Here is a 22,015-nt window from a genome sequence, read left to right as displayed (position 1 = left end):
TTACAGGGTTAAAGTGCTTAGCTTTGACCTGACCTGACCTGACCTGACCTGGCCTGACCTGACCTGAAAGCCTTAAACAGAATTTAGTGCATTCAGCACTAAGATTAATTTTAAAATCAATGTCACCCTCCAACAGAGAGTGCAGCATACTTAAGTCCATTGATTTCAGCAGGCTTAAGCACCCTCAGTGCCACACTGGATTTTGGCCTAAATGTACTTATTATTATTTATTGAATTTATATACCAGGAGGTCTCAGGGCAGGTCACAGACTAAAATCAAATATAAAACCACAAAAGACATAATCAAAATACCCCCCCCCCCATTTTAAAAGGACATAGAATGTCAATCAAGTTTGTTTGACCAACCAAAGGCCTGGTTAAAAAGTAACATTTTTGCCTGGAGAGAAGGCAACAGGCAAACTTCCCTGGGGAGAGCATCCATAGATGGGGAGCCACTGCAGAGAAGGCCCGTTCTTGTGTTGCCACCTTCTGCACCTCTCGAGAAAGAGGCATATGAAGAAGGGCCTCAGATCATTTTCAGGGACTGGGTAGTTTCATATGGAAAGAAGTATTGCAGTCCTGATCTGTTTAAGGCTTTATAGGTCAAAACCAGCACTTTGAATTGGGCTCAGAAACGAATTGATAACTTGTGCAGTCGAACCAGGATTGGTGTAATATGCTCAAGCCATCTTGCTCCGGTGAGCAACCTTGCCACTGAATTCTGCGGTACCTGAAGTTTCTGAACCATCTTCAGAGGCAGCCCTATGTATATCACATTGCAGTAATCTAACCTTGAGGTTACCTGAGCATAGACAACAGTAGTTAGGCTATCCCAGATAGGGTGAGCCACTAGCCAAAGCTGATGGAAGGCACTCCGGGTCACTGAGGCCACCTGAGCCTCGAGTGGGAGCAAAGGATCCAGGAGGACCCTCAAGCTGTGTGCCCGCTCCTTCAGAGGGAGGGTAACCCCATCAAGAGCAGGTGACCTCCCACCCCTCTGGTCCAGGGAACCCCTCGCTAACAGTGCCTCCTCAGTCTTATCTGGATTGAGCTTCTGTTTGTTGGCTCTCATCCAGTCCATCACCAAGGCAGGAACAAATTTATAAACAAACTTAACTGTATTGATACAAAAATTGCACTAATTTTGCAAGAAGACAAAACTAAAATTTGTGACCTCTGTAAACTAAACATGTTAAGCCAATTTCGATGTTTTAATTATTTTGCTTAATTCATATTTATGTTATTTCCCAGTAAAGTGGGGGAACTATTTGGTGGCCATTGAAGCCCCCTGCTTCCTGAACACGGAAAATCTTTATGACATTTTTCATATACTTTCAGGCCTCTCTGCAAAGCCATGAAGGCTAGAAACTTGGAGCACAGTGCAGCAGCAATTAGTCACAACTAGCATAAATTTTATTGATTTAAGTGAGACTAATGACTACTTTTAGCTAATTTATGTACATTTTAAAAAATAAAATAAAATAAAAGCTGAAATCCCCGGGAAGTTGAATTCTGCATCCAGCATGCTTTGGTTTTGTACAGTGGCAGAATGCACACAGCCTTGACCTTGCCACTAACATTAGATTTACAGGACATCGGGCAGTTAAAGTAGAGCCAGGTTAGGTCAAAAGTTTACAACAATCTCTTGGAGGAGCATAGACCTATTTCTGAAGGATCCCATAGCAGCACCTGTGCTGGTAGCTGATCTTCTAACAAAGAAAGCCAGTTGAGGTAGACATTTCTTTGATCTTGCAAAGCCCCTCTTACGTTTTAAAGGAAAAGCGGGGCACAGGAAGCTACAAGTCAGACTGTTTGTCCACCTCTGCTCCAGAGTGCATGCTTTGCAAAAAATGTACACTGCCACAGAGCTATGGTCTGCCCCCACCCCACCCCAGAAAAGATGGATACTTACAGTTACTCAATCCAGTTTAGTTGTGCCTTCAACTGTTAAGATTTCTTGAACATGCATTCTTCATTAGTAAATCTAAAGCATATTTGTGGACCACAGGGATTTAGAATTTTAAATAAAAAACAAGGACACTCAAGTCAGCATATCTCCTGGGGTAGGGCACTTTATACATGCTGAGAATGGCTCTCATTTTCATTTCCCTCCTGTGTTTTAGAGCTTAGCCCTGATTCATATTAGAATCTGTTGATTATTTGATTACTTTTATTTTAAAAAGTGGCACTCTCTTATGTTAGTATGTTAGTATAATAGTGTGTCCACAAGTGTTATAGCCAGATATTGAATACAAGAAAATTAGGCAATTACACTTACCTAGGAATGATTTGATTTCAGAATGAATGTATCTGAATCTTGGCTTTTATTTTATTTTATTTATCTAATCTTATTCCAGGTAGCTTTTCAGGACAAGATTCAGATAAGTCTGGTGTTTCAATGCAAGATATTCAGTGCCTTCTGGATAAAGAAGGCGCATCAGAACTTGTCACGGATGTCATAGTTAGTACCAAAAATGACAGGATATTCTCTGAAGCCATCCTGCTTGGGATTGCATTGCTTGAAGGTGGAAACACACAGATCCAGGTACTTACTTGGTATTGCTTTGTTCTTTCTGTCTATATTGAAAACCTGTTCAAATATGAAAGCAACTTAAGGGTGCACACAGAGAAATGCGCAAGCAGGAGTCAGTGCATTTCAAGGTGAACTTCTCTTCCCTTTGCCTTCACTCCTGAGACATGCATTGCCTGCCACTCTAGGGCTTTTACTCTTCCAAGGGCATCAAGTTGCCTCCCCCCCCACATTGTGGGGGCATGTCATGTGATGAGTCACGTTGCATGTCATGTGACACGTCCCGCCCCCACCGAGCACTCACTTGCCAGACACACAGGTATCTTGCCGCTGCAATGATGGTGTTCGCACGGACCTGGTGAGAAATGGGCTCCACGCTCAGCCTGCTCCTCCCCACGTGAGGAGGAGGCAGAGTGGGGCCGCTAGGCTATGGGCTCTGGCTTCTCCTCCCTGTGCAATATTGGCAGGGAGGCAGAGCGGGCCACAGGATTTTGGAGGAGCCCAGCCCCCTCCTTGAAAAATTTGGGGGTCCTGAAGACCCCTCAGCCCCTACCATTCAGCATGTCTGTACTCTTCCCCTCATGCTTTAGCAGACCGCCTGCTCTTTCCCCTCTAATGCTCTTCCAAATATCACACTTGCATGGCAGATCTGTTATTGCTTTTTATCAGTTTTTTGCTCTTTTGACTGAGGAAGGGGAGGTGGCTTAGTGATGGCATATGGTCCAGCCAATTAAATGCTGACCATGATCAGCACCTGCTGAACGTTGACAGAATTGGTTTCCTCTGAGCTTGATGCTGCAGGGAAGATGGTATGTCTAACCAAAATAGGTTAGTGTAATTCCACAGGGGCTTGATTTCTCTGATTATGTATATATGCACATGTCCTCAGAGTGCCTTGTATCTTCTTCCAGTGCTATGGGTTGGTGAGGGTCTGGTGCCAGACCTGCTTGTTAATCAATTAATTTAAAGAAAGGCTTCAGTCTGAATAATGTGATCTGAGCCAGGTATGCGCACCAGGAAAAAACCTCATTGTGATTATGATGGAAAACTCATTGAAACACTGACTCAGTGTGCAGAGGCGGTGATGAAAACCTAGTGTTGGATTTATTAGGAAAAGGACTTAAAAGTATTATAAATATGGTGTGGCCATATTTAGAATATTGTGGGCTGTATCCAATGTGCCCATTGAAATCAATGGACATATCCAATTTAGACCTGGGAAAGGGGATTACACAAATTCATGGAGAGCGAGTCTATAAATTGCTGTTAGCAATTATATCCAGAACCATATCCAGAACCAGAACCTCCACATTCAGAGGCAGCTGCTAGGGACCAGCAACAAGGAAGGGCCATTATCTTCACACTCTGGTTGTGAGCATCCAGGGGTATCTGTAGGACAACCTTCTTCAACCTTGGGTCCCCAGATGTTCTTTGACCATCTCTGGTCATTGGCAAAGCTGTCACAGAATTATGGGAGTTGTGCTCTAACAACATCTAGTGACCCAAAGCTGAAGGGCTCTACTGTAGGATTCAGAATGAAGGATTAGGTGGACCTTGATCTGACAAAACAAAGGAATTCCTTGTGTTCTGAGTGACATTGCCAATATTTATTTGGCACCATTAGAAATAACCTATTAGCCTTGCATTTTGCTAGTGCTCACTAGTAGTAACAATTTCATCCTGATGACTCTGTTATGCAGATCTGGAAATAAAGCACATTTCTAAAGGTATGTGGGCTTTCTTTTTCTCTGGCATAAGACATTATTAACTACCACCTATAGTCTTTGTTTGCCAAGCTGTAATATGTTATTTGTATGTCCAGTACTATGATAGCAAATATTTTCCCATTATTAATCTGTTGATATCTAAAAGGTTACTTTCCCCCTTCAGTATTCCTTTTACCAGCAACTGAATGAGCAGAAAAAATCGGAAAAGTTTTTCAAAGTTCTGTATGATAGAATGAAAATGGCCCAGCAGGAAATCCGATCAACTGTAACAGTGAACACAATTGATTTGAGCAGCAAAAAGAAAGATGATGACAACAATGACCTGACCGTATCAGTTTCAAAAAAGAGAGGTAAAGAAAACTGGGGCTGTATTTCATCACCAACATTCATTTCACTGCAGACTCAGAACAGTCCAAACAACTACAGCTTTTTGCAGGAAACAGGATAAAGGCAACTTTTGCATTTGGTGGGGCAGTGTGATGAATGACCCACTTCAAAAAGTGTAGTCAAGATTGGAGGGTTCAGAAACTCAAGCAAGAACAAGTTCCATAAAAACAATACAAGAAACCTTATTAAAACAAACTCTGAAAAAGGAAAAGCTTCAAGTGATTATACAAATTAAGACTGCTCAGAGGCTAAAAAATAACAAAAACAATCTTCTCTAGCTAGCTGACTGAAACACTTGCGCATAAATCTTAGCAGGCTGAGTGAGAAAGCAAAATACCTTCCTAGGTCCGAACAGGTGCTGACCGTCCATGCTGAGAGCTCCCTATGCTCGCCACAGCCCAGGTTTTTAAGGAAATGCTGATTATGAGCATTCACCCCTTCCGCCCAACGAAATCAGCACCTGCTCCCATTACATGTCTTTGATTACTGTTTGACACTGACCTTAATGAGATGTAATGATCTCTGGCAGGCAACCAAGCCCCAATAAGAAGTAATGACTCTTATGTATGTTTGTTTACAACAAAACACATTCAGACTTCTCACCTGCTTGTGTTGACGATAGTTGGTCAGTCTGAGTCTTTGCCCCTTCCGCAGCAGGAAGGACATCAAACTCCCGCCTTTCCCATTGTGTCCTCTAATCTTATCCAATCTCCTAGAACAGGGACTGAGAGGCTGGCCTTTGCTCTCCCCACTTTCACTTGACACAGTCTCAGACCTCTGCTTTTCTGCTGATTGCCTAGTAGTGCTCTGGCTGCCTTCCAACTCTCCCGCTTCTTGAGAGCTAACAGAGTCTTCCTCAAGAAGGGGGGGTCGAACTACGCTTTATTGACTCTGTCAGCCAGCTCTCATCTGCAGAGTAGGTCCCTCTTTCACTTAGCTTAATTTCTGTGTCTGATTCTTCCCCTGCCCTTTGGTGAGCCATGTTCCTGACATGAGAGGCATCTGTGTTTAGGCTCATTATTCCAGGAATCCTAACAAATGCCCATGCAACCCGCAAGCTAATCTTAAAAGGACTATATCACGACAGGCCGCTTTAATATTCACTACTGACACATTCAACATTTGTTCAAAATATTTACATGACACATGCCACATCATAATAAAACTTCACCACAAACCTCCAGTGCAAAATCAGTCACTACCAATTCAAAAAACAGAAGTAAAATAAACTAAATTAGTACCATATGTAAAAGAAAGCAAAAATATAATAATAGAATTGTAGGATTAGAAGGGTCCCAAAGTGATCTCACCTGCTAATGCTTGGGAGAAACAAACCATAGTTCCTGGGTTAGCATTACGTATGATCATGGTTCGTTTTGTTCTGAACGAACCATAATTTGTAGCCACAGTTGTTTTTAGCCTTCTGCTTGTGGTTTGTTGGAGCAGAACAAACTATGATCCCCAGTTCTTACTTAACACTAAACCAGAGATTATGGGTTGCTTCTCTGTACACTACTGGAGGGACAAAGTAGGCAAGGTCAGTGTGTTCATTGTAAACTAGTAACTGTGGTTAACACTGATGTCACAAAAGAGGCCAAAGACTAGGCTGGAAGCCTCCTTAACATTAAGTTTTATATGTGCAAGGAGTTTCTTGCAATTTCTACATGTGGTACAATCTAAGAATAATTTTATCATATGATAAGTAGTTTATCTGGATCAGACCCCTAAAGTGATGTTTAAGAACTGTGGCACGGATATCCAAAATATATGCGCTGTAGCTGACCTGAATTATCACACAGCTCAATGTTGGCTGGGTTCTCAATGTGATTGGGTTCTCAATGTGTTCCTTACCAAAATCTTGACTCGTATTCATGCCTGCCACCATGTGCTGGGAAGATTTTGCTATAATATAGGTCGTTAGTCTACCACCTTTTTATTGATACACCAACAAGCCAAAAGCATCATAGAAGAGACTAAAGGATCACTTCAAATTCTAATGATGTATTTCTGTATCAAAATGCTTTACAGGTTTTTTTTATTCTCACAAGAACTTGAGTGTAGCTGATATTTTTATATTTTATGATAATCATACATTTGTTATCTTATGTATAGTAAGAGATTCAAATCTGCATCTGAAAGAAGGAATGAAGGGGCAATTAACAGAAGCCTCGATGGCAACATCTAAAGCTTATTGCGTATACCGCCGAGAAATGGACCCTGAAATAGACCTCATGAGTGCTGGAACAGATGCCGGGAATGTAGATGAAAAATCTTCAGAAGAAATGACAATGAGTCCTGCTATTGTGATTATGCAACCAATACTAAGGTTTCTTCAGTTATTATGTGAGAATCACAATCAAGAACTTCAGGTATGCTCTTGACTTTTTATCCCTAACCTTGCAAAAGGAGTAGCCGCCACAGAAGTATGAAAGTAATACAAGTGGAGGAAGCTCATTGTATGAGCAGGCCTTAAAACATCTGATAGAGATTTGAAGCTATTTTGTATGATATTTTGCAGCCCATGCTTTCTACCCTACATCTCACTGAAATGTAAATAGTTTAAAACAACCTACCATATATTTTAGGGACGCGGGTGGCGCTGTGGGTAAAACCTCAGTGCCTAGGACTTGCTGATCGTAAGGTCGATGGTTCGAATCCCCGTGGTGGGGTGAGCTCCTGTCGTTCGGTCCCAGCTCCTGCCCACCTAGCAGTTCAAAAGCACCTTCGGGTGCAAGTAGATAAATAGGGACCGCTTTATAGCGGGAAGGTAAACGACATTTCCGTGTGCTGCGCTGGTGCTGGCTCGCCAGATGCAGCTTTGTCACGCTGGCCACGTGACCCGGAAGTGTCTTCGGACGGCGCCGGCTCCTGGCCTCTTAAGCGAGATGAGCATGCAACCCTAGAGTCGGACACGACTGGCCCGTACGGGCAGGGGTACCTTTACCTTTTCCATATATTTTGCAAAGTTGTTTGTCTGTGCTCTTAAGAGAGTGTATCCAAATTTTGCATGATGGCTTCTGAGAGACTTCATTCTGGGAGTTTCAGAATGACTACTACCACATGCCATACCAAGTGCCCTGCACCTCACTCTGTACCTCAGTAAACACCAGCAACCTGCTATCTGGGAAGCCAGGAGATTACCGGTGGCCACTGCTGAACATGACTAACTTTGGTCCATTGTTTTCAATAAATCCACTCTGACTAAAACTTTGTTGTCTACAAGTGATGATAAGGAAGCATATTTATCTTAAAAACTGAAATAAACTTGTCAATATGATTTATGCAGCCAGTGTACTAACATGTTTTAATCTTTAAAGCTTTTTTAAAAATTCAGTTCTACTCCCTAGAGATAGGACTACTTGATTTGAATGACATTAGTATTTTTATTTTCAACCCTGGAAATTAATTTGGAGGAGTTATGATAATGCAAAATTTGCTAATTTGTGACAGTTTGTTCCTTATATTTGTTTTCAGTATTGGCTCAGCTCAGACCATAATTTGCACTAACCATGGGTTTGAACTTTAGAGCAAGCTTTGTAATTTAGAACATGGTTTGGAGCTGGTTTCTATCTGCTCAACCCCCAATCCAAAAAACCCCCAAATTCACTCCTGCTTCTGTGATAGCACAGCTTCTAGCTGTGGAGTGACGGTCCTTTTGCATCCAGGTTCAGTTCCCATTATCTCCAGTTCAGACTAGGAGAGACCCTTTCCTTGCCTGAAACATTGGAGAGCCACTGTCAGTCATTGTTGACAATAGTGAGTCTTGAGATTCGGAGAATCTCTTCACAGTATATAGATCTTGTCAGGGGTACAGGGACAGAGGCACAGGGAAGGCAGGAAATGGAGAGTGATGGAGAGGAATCCCAGGACAGCGAGGAAGAGGATGGCAATGACGCAAGGGATTCCATGAGTCTCTCCAGCGAATCAGAGGATTCCCAGAAGGGGGCGCCTGTGGTCAGGGCAAGGGGAGCCCCAGGGGGAAAGTGTCAGGAGCGGGGGGCCAGCAGGGGACCCCAAAGCGGCAGCTGGGAATCAGGGCCAGCTTCCCCACCAGAGCGCAGCGAAGGGGGGGGGGGAGGTTCCAGTGTGTCAGGGGAAACAACTCCGGCAGCAGAGAAGGAGGAGGGGTCAGAGCAAGCCATTCTCCCGGAAGGGGAGGAGGGCAGTGAGGGGAGTAGCATAACTGTCAAAAGGAAGGTTAGAGGTTGGGCGCGCGCGCCAAGTTCAAATGTGGAGGCGCGCGGAAGAACAGGGAGCCCGGAGGAGGAGCCAGGTCCCAAAGCCCGCAGGAGGGGGGAAGAGCAGTCTGGGGATTCAGCGTCAGGGGAATCCAGGAGGAGCGGAACCCCAGCGGGCAGAAAGACCCTGCGGAAAAGGAAGGAGAATAAGAGGTGGAGCAGCGTTAGCCTCTTAAACTGGTGCAGGGGAGGGACTGATTCAGAGGGGACTTCTACCGTCTAAGGCTAACAGACGTGGGGGCTGCACGCCTCGGTTGTGGAACTTACTATGAACTGCAATAAACATCCTTGTATATAAGAAGAACTTGGCGTTGGTCTTTTGTGAGCTGAGACCTGAGGCAGCCCTGACAGATATACTTTTTATTCTCTGTTTGTATTTTGTATTTGTAAAACCAATAAAAAAGAATTTTTTTAAAAGATAAATAGTTTGACTCACTGTAAGGGAGCTTCTTCGGTTCGTAACTATGGTTTGTCAATTCAATAATGCAATAATGCAAAATTATACTAAGTGCAGACCAGTTTACAAAACCTATTCAGACTGTGGTTTCTAATTTTTGTCACTTCAGACATCACATGAAACTGCAATAATTAAGCTACTTTAACAATGGTTTGGGATAATGCCTGACTGAACTGAACCAGCGTGTTTAATATGTCTGCATATGCATAAGGGTTTTTCCTCCTATTTTCAGAACTTTTTAAGAAATCAGAACAACAAGACCAACTACAACCTAGTATGTGAGACACTTCAGTTTTTAGATTGCATTTGTGGAAGTACAACAGGTGGACTAGGACTTTTGGGCTTGTACATCAATGAGAAGAATGTAGCTCTGGTGAACCAAACACTTGAAAGCTTGACGGAATATTGTCAAGGTCCATGCCATGAAAACCAGGTAACTTAAAAACTTCCATTGAAGAATCTTCACTGAATTCCGATCTGCATCCAAAAAGTGTCATCACCTAATTAATAGCATGATAATATCTGATGCTTTATTCTTCATTTCTTTATGCTGCTAGAAATGCCATTGGAAATTCAGGTCTGAAAGAAACCTAGATTTTTTTTCCAAACTAGACCATGCCTTTTTTGGCGTATTTTTTCAGCTGCATGTTTATTTATTTTATTTATTTTATAAAGTGGGTAGACTTGTTTAAACAAGTGAAGACGCCTGCATGAGCTCAGTATGCAGGGAGTTCCAAAGTGTAGATGCTGCCACACTAAATGATTGAGTCCTTTGAAATGCATAACAGATATTATGTGGCACCTGTAGCAGTGCTAATTCCACAAATTTAAGTGGTTGAGTGAACACATGTAAGGTAAGTTTTCTGGTTATGTTATCAGTTAATATTGGTATTTGTAGGGTTGCTAGTTTGCAACCTAGTGAACCTGATTTTACATTTCATGCTAAAGATTGAGTGAGAGGTTTTGTAGCAGTTCTGTCTTGCTTCCAATCAACCAGTAGATTGCGACCGACCTGTTTTTCCTGATGACAACCTGGCAGCCTTGGAGTAGCAGGGGTTCCGGTTCCCACTCCGAGTATTTAACCACACCATCTTTGTTCCTGCCCTAAAGTACATATATGAATGTATGTGCATATGTAAAATGGGCACTATCATAACTAACATGGTGACAACAATAGCAATATTTTTTTCTTGCAGAAAGCATGTTTATGCACATGCTTTCACATTAGTATATAAGCAAAGATGTGTGTGGCAACAGAATGCACAGGTGGTCTTTGCAGAAACACAAGAAAACTAATTAACTACTCCCAGGGGCCTAGGAAGGGGGGCGGGGTGGGTCTCCCCGGGTGCCATCATGGAGGGGGGTGACAAATTATCAAGGAACAATTACTGCCCTACTAGGGTGGTTCATAAAAAACTTTTTTAAAAAACGCCTGCTCCAAAGGTCTTATCTTAGTACACTAGGGATTATATAGCTATATATGAAATTTCATGCATATCAGTTAATATCTTGACCCTCCTCCATGAAAATAGCTATTTACTTGGCCATTTTCCTATGTCGTGAAGGCTGAAATTTCCATTCAGTGGAGCAGGGTCAAGATATTAACTGATATGCATGAAATTTCATATATAGCTATATAATCCCTAGTGTACTAAGATGAAATTATATAGCTATATACTCCCTAGTTTAGTAAAAATAAGACCTTTGGAGCAGGCATTTTTTAAAAAAAGTTTTTACTGCCCCACCCTCCGCTTGGCTTCCCAGGTCCTGGAAAGTCGGCCTAGGGGAAGAAAATGAGACGCCGCTGAGTAGACTAGGCCTTGCCTTGCCTTCGCCCCGCCCCCTCCACACAGCCGATTGGCCAGCTGGGTTGGGGGCGGGGCGAAGGCAAGGCCTAGTCTACTCGGCCTCCTTTTCTTCTCCTAGGCCGACTGCTGAGGAGGCCTGCCAAGGCCGCGGCCTGTCCTGCGCACCCCTTTCGGGCCCAAACCCCCCTCCGAAAAACCTTTGCTGCCCCCCAAAGTGGAGCGTGCGGGACAATGGCAGCGCTGCCACCCCGTTTTGCCCGCGTGTGGCGCTGGGAGGAGCAGCTCAGCCTCCCCTTGGCCCCCAGCCTCCCCTGCGGGAAGCCAGGACCCCCCAAAGCAGTTGTGGAATTAAAAGAAGATGAGAAAAAGCAGCAAAGCTATTCTGTGGCTAATTGACCAGTTAGGGTCTATTAATGAAGTTCACACTTTTGAGAACCAGTCTGATGCTTTGGCAGAAAAGCTTTTCTTTTTAATAATTATTCAGCAGACGTCTTGGCTATGCTGTAAAGGTTCTAGCAGTTTATTATTCTGAGAATTCTCAGGCTTTATAAATGTTGAAGGTTTGGACCGGGATTTGAGTGTTTAGCACAAAACCTATCACTGGGCAATGCGGGAACAGTTTTAATTTGTAAAATGCCTTTACAAATGCTCTTGTGTTTGGATGTGGTTCAAAAGATTTAATGTCACAACTTGTAAAGCTGCAAAACAATTTTTACAATAACAATTCTTGGGTACCAAAGTAATAAATATTAATCTTAATGTTCTGTATTATGGCAATGATCTAACCAAAGCTAAGCATGTTAAATCCCATTCATTTCACATGTTTAACTCTCCCCCATTGGAAATAAACATGTCTCCAAATTAGTTGCTGAAACAGTTAATTATTGCTCTTTTGTTTTTAGAAGCTTAATTTTGCGTAGATTATTCCCATAATACAATATTATTGATTGACTGCCACATATGATCTAAAACCCTTGAATACCTTTCACAAGTGATTTATTGATAATGAAATCTACATAATCTAGCACCATTAGATTATGTAGCTTACTACTTTCTGCTCTGACTGCCAGGGTTTCCCAGACCTGCCTGGTGTTGTCAGAAATTGAACCTGGGGTTTTCTGCCATTGAAGCATATGCTCTATCACTGAGCCATGGCACTACCTAGGGCCAGGAACAAGACATTCTGCTGGTTGAGGCACAGTTGTTGCTGCACTGTACATGCTCTGACCTTCCTCCTCCTCCTCCTCTTCCTCCTCTTTTTGCTACTGTATCAGGCTCTCCAGAGCCCCTCAGGACAATGGCTTGTAATTCAGTTTTACTAGCAAACCAGAGGTTAAACTAACCCCTTTCCAGCCCCATGAGGAGCGCAGGGAGCATTCGCGCGACACACCTACACACTGCAGCCAACATGCTAAAGTGTCGCGACACACAGCTCTGTTCTAGAGTGAGGCGTTGTAGGAGAGGGGGTCCTGTAGAGTCTATGCTACTCTGTCATAGTGACACAAAATACTAGTTAAAGTTTGAGAATAGTAAAGTGTTGCACTGCAAAGCAGCAGTAGCACAGTCTCTGGGGTCACCTGACCCAAAAGGTTGTGGGTGACTTGGGACCACCTGTAAGTACACTTTACTGCAATGGGAAAATGGGGGCAATGCTCTGAGCATGCTAAATGGAGGTGGGTAGGTGGTGAGTTGAGGGAAAACATGCCAGCTGCCACCTTTCTGTATCCCACCTTTCTGCCTGAGGCAAAGGTCTTAGTTTGACTAAGATCCAGCCGTGGACCTTGTATGATACATAGCATTTCTGTAGTGCTTTAGAGTACAGTGGTACCTCCAGTTACAGACGCTTCAGGTTACAGACTCTGCTAGCCCAGAAATAGTACCTTGGGTTAAGAACTTTGCTTCAGGATGAGAACAAAAATCGCACAGCGGCAGCGGGAGGCCCCATTAGCTAAAGTGGTGCTTCAGGTTAAGAACAGTTTCAGGTTAAGAATGGACCTCCAGAATGAATTAAATTCTTAACCCAAGGTACCGCTGTATTTACAAAATTCGTGAAATATTGTTTCAGGATTCTGGAGTGGGGCAGTATCAGTGTAGGACACTGCTGCTCCGTGCTACAGAGTTATCGATCAAGCTCTTAGATTACATTTGCTACTGCTGCTATGGAATAAGTATAATTCAGGCTGTTATAACACATAAACTTTGAAAAAGGGGGGGCTTGATTTGTTTTTGGGTGTTTTGTGGTGGGTTTGCACATGTTTGTTGCTTGTTCAGACTGCAGCTCTGTATCCTTCTCCCCTCCAAAAAAGTATATTAAATTCATATATACTGCATCACTAATAGGCACAGTTTTCATGTCCATTCAGCATCTGAAAATCAACTAAAAAGTTCGTTTAATATCAACTTGATGCTAAAAAGAAAAATGGTTTGGATTTCAATAATAATAATAATAATAATAATAATAATAATAATAATAATTTCCTATTTGTGGTTTTGCAACAGGGGTCAATCAAGATTTCTCCTCAGTGTCTAGGGGTAGTATTCAACTAGTTTTTTACTCAGAGTAGACCCATTGAAATTAATTGATGTAACTCTTGTTCATTTATTCCAATGAGTCTGCTGTGAGTAAAATTTAGTTACCCTAGACTCTGATTCAAAACACTAACTGTGTCACCTAAGGCCCCAAGGAATTATTGTATATCTGAAAATTTGCAATATGTACACTGCTGTCCTTATAATTATTTTTATGTTCTAGTCCTGCATAGCGACACATGAATCTAATGGCATAGACATTATCATTGCCTTGATCCTGAATGATATCAATCCTCTTGGAAAATACCGTATGGACCTAGTGCTTCAGTTGAAGGTACAGTGTTTACAGGGCTATTCTATACATATTTTCTCAGAAATAAGTTCCACTGGGTTCAGTGGGACTCACTTCTAGGTATGCATATATAGGATTTCAGCCTTTATCACCTATACTCATCCCATGGCTCAAACTCACAAGCCACTGTACTTGCACAGCAGCTCATAGAACTGGACTTAAGATTTACATTGGTGCAGTAGCGGTTGGTAGGGTTGGGTGCCAGCATGTGCCTGACCTCCCACCACTAGTATCATTTCAGCTTTCTGGAAGGGGCAAGGCAGCCACAAGTTTGGTATAGTGTAAATGTACCAGCAGGATTTGCCCCGCAGTTGCACTTTCACCATGCTGCCACCTTGCCGGAGTAATCCACAATTATGCTGGTAGCAGGAGGTCAGCTTGCATGATATTGCATGATGCATTTCTTTAAAAAACATCCTCTGCAGTAAATTCTTTGAACTAAGGAGCATTCCCTTTCTGGGCAAAACACACTCCTAATGGGATATGCACTCGGGGGGTTGTGTTGTTTGCCAAAAAGCATAAGCTAAAGCTTTGCACTTTCTGTACATGAGAGTTTAATTTTTTAATAATAATAATAATAATAATAATAATAATAATAATAATAATTTTTATTTATACCCCGCCCTCCCTAGCCAAGGCCGGGCTCAGAGCTGCTTACAAGCAATAATAAAAACAAGTTGAATGATTACAACTTAAAAACAAAATTAAAATACAACATTAAAATATTGAGACATTAAAATATTAAAATGTAGCCTCATCGCAGGAGGAGAAAGGAAAAGAAAAAAGAAAGAGAGGGAGGGAATCAAATTGGCTCCAAGCCAAAGGCCAGGCAGAACAACTCTGTCTTACAGGCCCTGCGAAAAGAAATCAGATCCTGCAGGGCCCTGGTCTCATGAGGCAGAGCGTTCCACCAGACCGGAGCCAGAGTTGAAAAGGCCCTGGCTCTGGTTGAAGCTAATCTAACTTCCTTAGGGCCCTGGACCACTAGGGTGTTGCTATTTATGGACCTTGAGGCTCTCCCGTAGGTACGAGGGTCCTAGGCCGTGAAGGGCTTTAAAGGTCAAAAGCAGCACCTTAAATCTGACCCTGTACTCCACCGGGAGCCAGTGCAGCTTGAAAAGCACTGGGTGAATATGCTCCCATGGCAGAGACCCCGTGAGGAGCCTCGCTGCAGCATTCTGCACCCTCTGGAGTTTCTGGGAGAGCTTCAAGGGCAGCCCCGCGTAGAGCGAATTACAGTAGTCAAGCCTGGAGATGACCGTCGCATGGATCACTGTGGCCAGGTCGGGGCGGGAAAGGTAAGGGACCAACTGCTTGATGCGGCGAAGGTGGAAAAATGTCGCCTTGGCTGTTGCTGTAACTTGCGCCTCCATGGTAAGGGAGGCGTCAAGGATTACACCCAAACTCTTAACGGAAGGCAGTGGCACTAATTGGGCCCCCGCAAGAGAAGGGAGTTGGTCCCTCATCCCCATGCCATCCCGACCCAGCCATAGGACCTCTTAACCCAAATATTTCCAAATCCTTAATATGACATTTGTGCACACATTCACAAAAGTGTGTGTAGCAAACACAGGATGAGCTGGAGTGCTTGCATGTGTGCTCATGCCCTGGCAGCTGTTCCATGTACACAATATGGGTTGCATGTTTGGGGCCAATGTATTTATGTATGTATATATCTACGCTTCACTGTACATACTGCACTGTACTGCACTGTACACTACATCGTACATGAGCTGGCAGGTGGTGCACAGTGAGTGCCCTGTCAGCCTGCCATATATTGAGCATACATTTCAATGAAAGGTGGTAGGGCCAGTGGGGGTGTAGCATGTTTCATCTCCACAAAGTTGAATGCAACTACAACAGCCATGCTAATATTAAATGGTATGACAGAGGGCGATCAGCCCAGGGAATATACCCACTTTGCAAAGCATGGGGGCTGTGTGATAAATTATATTGCGATCTTGCAATTTGCATATAGGTTTGTCATGGAGTTTGAGGTGGGCCATAATATTGAAAGTGATAATTTACCTCTAACAATGGTACTAGTAGGCCCAGTATTTAACAATTCATTCCCCAAAACTCAATTTATCTCTAATGCAAACTTAGGTGTGACTGCAAGCCATAGAATTAAGTGGTCCCCACTAGTACTCAATCTAGCTCTGACTCATCTTCATACAGATGACTTAAGGGCTATTCATATTGCTATCATCTCAGCTACCTCTGCTGCTGAGGCTATGACTTTATTTAAGATCTTGACTGATAAGTTGCAAGACCACTCGAGAATTGAGATCATAACAGTGGCTCAATAAGATCAATGGGATCTTCCAGCTGGTTCAACAAAGAGTGGAAATAGGCTAAAAGCCAGCTGAAGAGAGTTTACCGCAAATATAGGAACTAAAATTTACCCCTCTTAATTAATGAATATGTTCCCCTCAATATAGAAGTATAAACTTCTGCTAAGATGGAAAAAATCAGAAAGCAGAAAAACATTCTTGGCCTATCATAATAAAGGCCTCTCACAATAAGGACATCTCCCTCTTCTGGTGTAGAATATCAGGCCTGCTGGAGAATGCTTGAAATGTTTCAGTGCGTACTATCAGGCCCAATGAAGGGATGCAGTATCATCATTCACTCCATTATGGGCAAGATGAAGAGGTCAACCAAATAACAGAATCTTTGGAAAACTTTCCAGACTGGCCTCCAGTATCTACAACTGAGGTCAAGAACCTTATTTCACAGTTAAATAATAATAAAGCACCAGGCATAGACTATTTGCCCCCAGAGCTGTTGAAGTCTAACACCAACTGGTGGGTCTCCCTGCTGGCAGTAATTATCTCATTTATCAATTCATCCAGGTTATTTGGGCTACAGCGGTAGTTATCCCCATATTCAAAAAAGGCCTAACATCTGTTCTGGCTAGTTATAGACCAGTTAGTTTGCTACCTGTAATTAGCAAATTATATGCAAAGCATCTTTAACATAAGCTAGCTGATTGGATACAGTGGTGCCCCGCAAGACGAATGCCTCGCAAGACGGAAAACCCGCTAGATGAAAGGGTTTTCGGTTTTGGAGGTGCTTCGCAAAACAAATTTCCTATGGGCTTACTTCGCAAGACGACAATGCCTTGCGAGTTCCTGTTGGTTTTTTTCCCTCCCCCCTTTTTCTAAGCCGCTAAGCCGCTTATCAGCTGATCCGATCAGCAGATAAGCCGCTAAAAGCCGCTAATAGCGCTAATCCGCTAATCCGTCAATGGGCTTGCTTCGCAAGACAAAAAAACCGCTAGACGAAGAGAATCACAGAACGGATTCTTTTCGTCTTGCGAGGCACCACTGTAACTGATTAAACTATTCTTCCCAAAGAGCAAGCAGGATTTAGACAAGGCAGATCCACCATTGCTTTGTACTAGCCCATTTTATAGATAAGTATATATATATTTAAAAAATAAAAAAAATGTCCAGTAGCACCTTAGAGACCAACTAAGTTTGTTCTTGGTATGAGCTTTCGTTTTTTTGTTTTTTTAAATATATTTCTACTGCGTCAGACCAACATGGCTACCTACCTGAATATAGATAAGTATGTTAAGTAACCAGGTGGTGTGCTATATGTAGCTTTCATTGATCCAAAAGCTGCATTCGATTCAATCTCTCGAGTAAGACTGTCGGATTAGCTGAACTCTTCCAAGTATAGATAAAAGATTATTGTTCTTGACTAAATGTCTATATAAAAACGCTGTGGTGAAAGTGCGTTGCTCTACAAATGGGCAGCTCACAGAATCTGTACCAGCCACAGATGGAGTTAAGCAAGGTTATATTCTAGCTCCCGCAGTGTTTAATTTATATATAAATGATATTGTCCAGAGTTTAACACCCCCAGAGTATCACGCCCCTAAATTGGCCAAAAAAACCCATCTCTATATTATTATATGCAGATGATGCAGTACTTCTATCTCAAACAAAAATGGACCTAAAAAGATAGTTGAGGGAATTCACAGGATTCTGCCAAAGGGAACAGCTGGCTGTGAATTACAAGAAAACTAAAGTCATTGTGTTTTCAAGAAACTATAGGGCCCATAGATAGTCTTTAAATACATCGGCCTTATTTTTCAGTGTTATGGGAAGCACATCAGAAATACTGTATGCAAAGGCAAAAGCATCTCAAAGCACCAAAACATCTGACACGCTTTTTCCGTACAAAAGGTGGCAATCACGTACTATCAGCACTTGAAGTGTTTATTAAGCTAAATCCCCAGCACAGTTATTGTATGGAGCTGAGATTTGGACCTTGGATCTACTGAAGCTGTTCAATCTTAAGTTCCTATGGCAATTTTTTCCTGTTCCATCCGGTATTCCAAATGCTTCGTTGTGTTTAGAGGCTAACCTCCCCACCCACACAGAGGATGCCTGTTTTTAATCTGCTTGTGAAGATTATCAGAGATCGCAAAGAAAGGAATATACAATAACAACAAGAAGATGAAGAAAGTAATAAAGGACTATCTGGATTGAACTGGATAGAATTGTTTAATTAAAGCAGCAATATAAGTGATGTTTGGACTCGTTTGGAGGTTGATGTATGGGTACCCCCAACAAAATTTAAAATTTGGCCCTATAATTTGGAACTAATGTGATTTGGATAATGTGATGTGATTGGCCTGTTAATAAAAATCATTTTTTTTAAAAAAGAGGCTAACCTCCCCTATGTTGAATTACAAATTTGGCGTAGGATATTTACTTATTGGCTTCGCCTAAATTTAATCCCCACTGGTCTATTACCCTTGGTATTGCAAGGTTGTCATGAGAGCACTTGGACTAAAATTGTCAAGAAAAAGCTTTACTTTTCTGGTTTGTCACCGCAAAAGTTTATTAACACTGGGTTTCGTAAAGCAAATAATTTAATTAGATAGCGCCTATATGATACTGAGAGACAGAATAATTTGGCCACAATAAGGAAATTTTGTCCATGGTATGATTATTTCCCAGCTAGTCATTTTGACATGTTGGCACCCTACCTGCAAAATTTAACAATTCCAAAATACAGACACACTTTCACTTTTGCATTTTTGCACTTTCACCTTCGGCTGTACTTGAGGGTCGATTTCAAAAAATTCGGCTGGAAAAACGGTCATAGAATCATAGAATCATAGAGTTGGAAGAGACCACAAGGGCCATCGAGTCCAACCCCCTGCCAAGCAGGAAACAAGCAGGTCATGTTCATGTGGAGATGGCAGTATTGAGTCAGTGGTTCATGTGCTTCTGGCTTGCACTCTTTCTAAAGATTTGAGGAGTGAGGTTATTACCCCTCTATTATTGTCCATGCCAGGCAGCTCAACGATTGCTACTGTGTCCTTTCTTCTAGCAGATCAAGATGATCAGGCGACAGAAAAAAGTGCAAGGTTTTTAGGTGGGGGCAATTAGAATAAGATCTATTATTTGATTATTGATGTAAACCTCCAAAATGCATTTTGTATAGTTAAGTTTTACCTCTATCTTCAGTATATTTTATTTTATTGCTATAGATAGTGGCTGATGCATTTAAAGATTCTTCTGATCTGATCTATCTGATCACACTTGCAAAGAAATAATTAATTAGCTTTACACTGTACTAATGTTATGTCTTTCAAAAACAAATGCAAGCAGTTTAAAATCTTATCTAATAAAGAAAGCAGCCCTAGCAATATCAATTAAAGCAAATACAGGGATCATTAATTCATGAAATAAATTTTAACTGCATCAATTCAATTCTGTGCCCTCAGAATAATGCCTCCAAGCTTTTGTTGGCTATTATGGAAAGCAGGCACGACAGTGAAAATGCTGAAAGAATCCTTTTCAACATGAGACCAAGAGAGCTGGTAAGTAAATATTTGTATATTCTTTATCTTTTTAATTGAAAATGTCACCATCATTTTGTAAAATAAATTATTTGATATCGCTTAATAGTTTCTGCACCCAGACAGTGACTGGATGTCACATCAGGATGGGAGCCACAAGTCACAAATAGTTCTTTAAACAGGTCAAGCATTTAAGCAGGTCTGTCTTTATGACTTCATTACTGTTATTCATTCTAAGCATTATTTTCTATAATTGTTTTCTTAACTAAATTATCATACTTCAGTAAGTTCTCTTGGGAGAACATTACAAGCTGAATAACCTAAGTTAACCATAAAACCCGTATTATAAAATAAAATAGGCTTAAATTCAATAAAACATTTTTGCTGTATCTCTCCCCCACCCTTCCTTGCAAATAGAGGCTGTGCTGTCCCAAGGGCCCAACATAGGTTATAGCCATTTTGTCAATTATTTTCCAATATAAACCCAATTACACAAATTAGTTTCAAATTAATACAATTTTGTTAAGAGGCCTCCCACGCATCATTCTTGATGGATCTTTATGATCTAATATTACTGCATTTCATATTCTTATTTATTTCTATTACTTTCCATTTTTTAAAATTATCACATAATTAACAGCTGCACTTTTAATCATTTCTATTCATGTTATTATATTATTTTAACTTCCAAAAAAAGCTTCAAGTGAGGAACCATAGCTTTTTCCTTTTCATTCTGCAAATGCCACATCCAAAAGTCAGTTGTTAGTCTCTTGACCTTATATGTCTCTATGATGTTTTCCTTTTTCCTGCAGCATTTGGGAGTATCTCCTTACTCCCACTATTGTTGTTGTATTCCAGCCTGGTTGTGGCGAAGCGGCAACTTCAAGGTTAAAGCCTCTTTTTTCTCTGACTCAGCTCCTTCCTATAATACTCAAGCAGTTCCAAATTGACAAGAGCAGATCCCTCCCTTCCACTGGCACCAAGAATCAACAAGTTCCAGAGATTCGCCATTTCTTCCTCTGGCTGGGAAGGGAAGGAAAAGTCGGTGCCATTCCTCTTCCAACATACAAAAAGCCCTCATGCCACTTTCCTTCTGCCGCTACCATAGCATTTTGCTTTTTTAAAAAATTGGTTATATCCAGTGCTTTTTTTCTAAAAACATGTTTAGGGGTTATCCTACTCATTATCCTACTCATACGGAAATACTGCCCCTCAATGGGACCAAACTTAGATTCACAAAATGTTTAGGGGTATGCATACCCCCCAGAAAAAAACACTGGTTATATCTCAACTTCTCCATGATCTCTTAGTCTTTAAGTCTTTTTTAGGCCGGGGGGGGGGGTAGGCTCTAACTCCCAGCGATATCTTTCCAAACAAAACAAGCAGGCTCTCCTCCCGCCTTTACTCCTTTCAAGCCACACACAGCTTTACATCTTCTTTTAAATATCTCTTCATCAAGCCATCCTCACTTGTATAGTTTAAAATCCAATATTAGGAGAGGGTTGCTGGATCAAAAATGTAAAAATTTCTATAAAATATAGCAAAGAGCCCTCCTCTCCTCCATCTACCTCCAGCACAAGATAGAATCTTCTCCCAATTTCAAACCTCTGTTCCATGCAGCTGATTGTTCACAGTTATAATGTCCATCTCGTCTGTTGTGCGCCTGTTCTTAATGCCAATTAAAACCCAATTATAAGGAGAACCTCTGCATCCAATGGCAATTTGGGGGGTGGGGTTTGCATCAGGAGAATTGCATAGCACCCAGTGCTTCCGCCTATCCCCACACTGATCTGTGCCAGGGCGAGCCATTGAGGCGACGGTGGGCTGCCAGTACCTCCCGTAACCCCAAGAGGTTTATAGGGAATTGTTTAACCCTTCCACCCCTTTTTTCAGCCTGTGCCTCTCTGATGTTGAGAGAGCCATCACCATGGCACGGGACAGGAACTGGAAGCACTATAGCCATTTTGTATAGGGCAGGTCTCGGTCCTTTTTCCTTTGATTTGCAGCCCACATACCAGTGGTGGGCAGGACTGGAGGCAAAAGTGAGCAGGGCTACACTCTCTTTCTATCTTCCTTATTCATCCCCCCACTCTCTCACTCTCTCCACCAACAAACTTGCAGTTTACACTTGGGGGATCCACTCCAATAACACTCCTCCCATGC

The 22,015-nt window shown here is 42.0% G+C and overlaps 1 protein-coding gene and 1 long non-coding RNA gene across 8 annotated transcripts in view; one reads left to right on the top strand and one right to left on the bottom strand.

Moving 5' to 3' along the window:
* Positions 1 to 22,015, top strand: part of ITPR2 (inositol 1,4,5-trisphosphate receptor type 2) — a 330,950-nt gene that overhangs the window by 238,626 nt on the left and 70,309 nt on the right. For 6 of the 7 annotated variants that reach the window (XM_083464129.1, XM_083464131.1, XM_083464130.1 and 3 more), the window contains 6 exons: positions 2,358 to 2,545; positions 4,421 to 4,607; positions 6,757 to 7,013; positions 9,572 to 9,772; positions 13,900 to 14,010; positions 19,778 to 19,873. In XM_083464129.1, coding sequence (XP_083320255.1) covers positions 2,358 to 2,545; positions 4,421 to 4,607; positions 6,757 to 7,013; positions 9,572 to 9,772; positions 13,900 to 14,010; positions 19,778 to 19,873 — 1,040 coding nt within the window. The remainder of the gene's footprint in view (positions 1 to 2,357; positions 2,546 to 4,420; positions 4,608 to 6,756; positions 7,014 to 9,571; positions 9,773 to 13,899; positions 14,011 to 19,777; positions 19,874 to 22,015) is intronic. The other variant, XM_083464132.1, reaches the window with a different exon arrangement.
* Positions 2,500 to 6,748, bottom strand: LOC310688108. The gene is made up of 3 exons (XR_014516782.1): positions 5,955 to 6,748; positions 5,248 to 5,630; positions 2,500 to 2,590 (listed from the first exon to the last, which is right to left on the bottom strand). It is a non-coding gene; the product is annotated as an uncharacterized lncRNA (long non-coding RNA).

Source organism: Podarcis liolepis (assembly GCF_965112155.1).
Source record: "Podarcis liolepis genome assembly, chromosome: 10".
NCBI lineage: Eukaryota > Metazoa > Chordata > Lepidosauria > Squamata > Lacertidae > Podarcis > Podarcis liolepis.
The sequence above is the reverse complement of the archived record's forward strand: the minus strand, read 5'-3'. Positions and strand labels throughout refer to the sequence as shown.